This window comes from Galeopterus variegatus, unplaced genomic scaffold, assembly GCF_000696425.1.
Source record: "Galeopterus variegatus unplaced genomic scaffold, G_variegatus-3.0.2 Scaffold6481, whole genome shotgun sequence".
Classification (NCBI taxonomy): Eukaryota; Metazoa; Chordata; class Mammalia; order Dermoptera; family Cynocephalidae; genus Galeopterus; species Galeopterus variegatus.
Genome location: NW_007732592.1, coordinates 35,822 through 39,091, shown reverse-complemented (window position 1 = coordinate 39,091; position 3,270 = coordinate 35,822). Strand labels below are relative to the sequence as shown.

The 3,270-nt window shown below is 47.3% G+C and overlaps 2 protein-coding genes across 2 annotated transcripts in view; one reads left to right on the top strand and one right to left on the bottom strand.

The window, feature by feature from the left end:
- Window positions 1–2: 2 nt before the first annotated feature.
- Window positions 3–500, top strand: LOC103606329 (putative olfactory receptor 2I1; the record flags this gene model as incomplete). Its single annotated transcript, XM_008590947.1, has 1 exon — window positions 3–500. A coding segment is annotated over one exon (498 nt), but the record flags the coding sequence as incomplete, so codon positions are not given.
- A 1,241-nt stretch (window positions 501–1,741) lies between these two features.
- UBD (ubiquitin D) overlaps window positions 1,742–3,270 on the bottom strand; it is a 2,263-nt gene continuing 734 nt past the window's right edge. Inside the window, exon 2 of the mRNA XM_008590943.1 lies at window positions 1,742–2,734. Coding sequence (XP_008589165.1) covers window positions 2,264–2,734 — 471 coding nt within the window. The 3' untranslated portion in view covers window positions 1,742–2,263. The remainder of the gene's footprint in view (window positions 2,735–3,270) is intronic.

Here is a 3,270-nt window from a genome sequence, read left to right as displayed (position 1 = left end):
GCGGCGTCGCCAACTCCGCCGCGCAAACCGCGCTCCTGGCCGCGCGGCCGCTGTGCGCGCCCCTCAGGCTGGACCACTTCATCTGCGAGCTGCCGGCGCTGCTCAAGCTGGCCTGCGGCGGCAGCCGAAACGCCACCGAGAGCCAGATGTTCGCCGCCCGCGTGGTCATCCTGCTGGTGCCGTCCGCCGTCATCCTGGCCTCGTACGGCGCGGTGGCCCGCGCGGTGTGGGCCATGCGGTCCAGCGGGGGCAGGAGGAAAGCGATGGGCACGTGTGGATCCCACCTGACAGCCGTCTGCCTGTTCTACGGCTCGGCCATCTACACCTACCTGCAACCCACGCACAGCTACAACCAGGGGCAGGGCAAGTTCGTGTCACTCTTCTACACCGTGGTCACACCAGCCCTCAACCCGCTCATCTACACCCTCAGGAATAAGGAAGTGAAGGGGGCAGCGAGGAGGTTCCTGAGGAGTCTGGGGAGAGGGCAGGTGGGACAGTGAGTGGGTCGGGGAGGGGAGAAAGTATTAGCCCAGGGCCCCAAAATAGAAATACCCATTGGAGAGTAAGTCGGTTCAGCCTTCGAGGTGTTCATTTCTGTATGAGAATCTGCAGGATTTGTCTTTAGAGCACCCAGGGTTAATAGGGTAGATCCCTTCCTCCCATCAAGAAATATTTGGATTCTTGAGGGGAAATCCCTATATCCTTTATATATACAGGTTTAGGGAAGGGGAAATGGCCCTTGGCTTTTCTCCCAAGCTGATAAAGAGAGGAAGTATGATTTGGTGGAGACTTTTCTCATCCTCAGGGGATGCTATAACCACCCCTCAAGAGTCCATATGCAGGCAAGATGATGTGCTACACGGTGCTTACCTTTAAGCTTCCTCCCAATCTGACAGAAGACCCCATGGTCTCCACCATCAGAAGTTTCTCAAGTTGGCAAGGAAATCATAGTCCTTACCCTACAGGAGACCCCATGCAGAAAAGAGAGCCATGGTCTCTCTTCCCAGGGAATTAGTCCAACCTAATGCAGACCTAGCCTGATGACCAGTGCCCACCACACAGCATCTGACCCATAAATTGATGAGGAATGTCCATAAATGTGGGGAATTGTGCCGAGTGGGATTAAGTTGGAAAACCCTCCTGCAAGAGGTGTTTCTTGAACAAATTTTAAAGAAGAGAAAGAACTAGGACAGGTGGGGTAAAAAGCAGGTATGTCACAGGATATGAGAAAAACATACAAGTGGCCAAGACATGAGACAGGGACAGTGAGACAGAGCAGAAAATGGAGGAAGGAAGATGGAGGAAGGGACTCGAGTTACCAAGAGAGGAGTAGGGATGTCCTGATGAAGGAAGCAGGGAGGAAAGGCCCCATCAGTCAAATCCCGGGCAGAGTGTTGGGGTCAACTCAGAAGCCAACCACTTAACCCCCTCACTCAGACTCATACCCCCAACCTAGAGAAGACCTGCTAGACACTAAGGCAGGTAAGACAGAGACTGGTCCACAATCCTGCACCTTTCAGAAAGTCCATTCCCTCCTAAGGCACATCTACCCAGAAAAAGCCCCTACTAAAGACTCAAACTCCCTAGGTCCCCATGGAAAATATCTTCCCATGCCCACTACCATCCCCAGAAATGAGAACAATTTTAATTGAGTGTTGGACATAGAGGATAAGAGGGGGTATGTTGCCTGATTTCATTTCATACCAAACAGCTTTAAATAAGGAGAAAGGAACTAGCTTAATTGAATTTCTAATTTTTTATTAATGTCTGAGTAATTAATTCACTTCATAGTAATAAATCATTCAACTATTCCCTATAAAAAATTCAATTTTTCTCAACAATTATTGAATGCTATTATAGATAGAAGCACAGTTTAACATATATAGAAACACAGAAAACAGTAGAACGTGGATTCCGACCTAAAACTTATTATTTTGTCATGTGGGAAAGGAAATAGGAATTTTTCTATATATCAGAAGTTAACCAAGAAAAGATTAAATTTCAAGCTGGCTTTGAATGCTATCTCTAAAATGCCTTAAAATTTTATTTTCTATTCGCAATAATACATTGTAAACAATTCTGCCACTTAATCAATTATGTTAAAACCAAAGAATCATAGAGAAAAAATATTCTTCATCTTACCCCAAATCTTACTCTATTTATCTCATTCTCATTAATTGTGGAAAATCATCAAAGGATGTGGTTAGTGAGTGACAAAAAGAAATAAGCTCTTTAGCTCCTGATATCACCTTTCCCAGGGTGGTCAACCCCCAATGCAGTGGTATGTCAGGAAGAGTAAATCGCCCTTTCTGATGCAATAATCTGCCATAATCTTCCCGTCTTCCAGTTTTTTTCCATTGCAAGTCACAATCTGGGTCTTAGGGCTTACAGCAGTCTTTGTCTCAATCATCTTTTTCACCTGGGCCACTGAGTTGGATCTTCGCACCTGGAGGAGGTGGGTCAGCCCCTCATCACCTGATTCCACAAGGGTCAAGGGTAGCTCCTCATCACTGGGCTTCACCACTTTCAGGGTGAGGTGGATGGTTTTCTCCTTGTCAATACCATAAGATGATAGCTTTCTCTGCGGCTTTAGGGTCTTGGAACCTAGCAGAAGAAGCTGGTCCTGCACAGGAACCTTGGTCTTAGATCGGACATGTTCATTAATCTTCTTCACTCTGTCATCTGGGTTGGCACCAAAGGTCATTAATCCCCATTCCTTGGAAGAGACATTCACCTGGACAACAAAAGCCAAAAGACAGTTGCCTAGAATGCCTGCCACCCTTTACAGCCCCTGCTCCCCCCACCATAATTGTTCCCACCCTTCCCCTGCCTTTCTGATCCTCCAGCTCCTTTCCAATAATCTGTGCTTTCTGAGAAAAACTGGAATTTGTGCAAAACAGATTCTTATGCAAAAATGACCACCCAATGCCCTTCCTCTAATTTAAACCTTATAAAACCTTTTTAGTCGGTATGGGGGCAGGAGCTGATCTGACTCAGTCTCCCCTCCACACTGGTGGAATAAATCTTCTTAGCTGAAATGGCACCTGGCTCGGGTCTCTCTCTTTTCTCTGTCTCACCGCACCTAACAACCCCCACTTCCTACCATATATCCTAAACAGCAGCCAGTCCAAAGTCAGATTCAAGAGAACTCAGGGTCTAAATGACCAGCTTCTCTTCAGAGAACCCCTCTTCCCATTCTGCAGGTATCAATGCCTGTCTTCTGTCCTTGAAGATGTCTTCACAGCCACCTGGCCTCCCCAAGCACTGTCC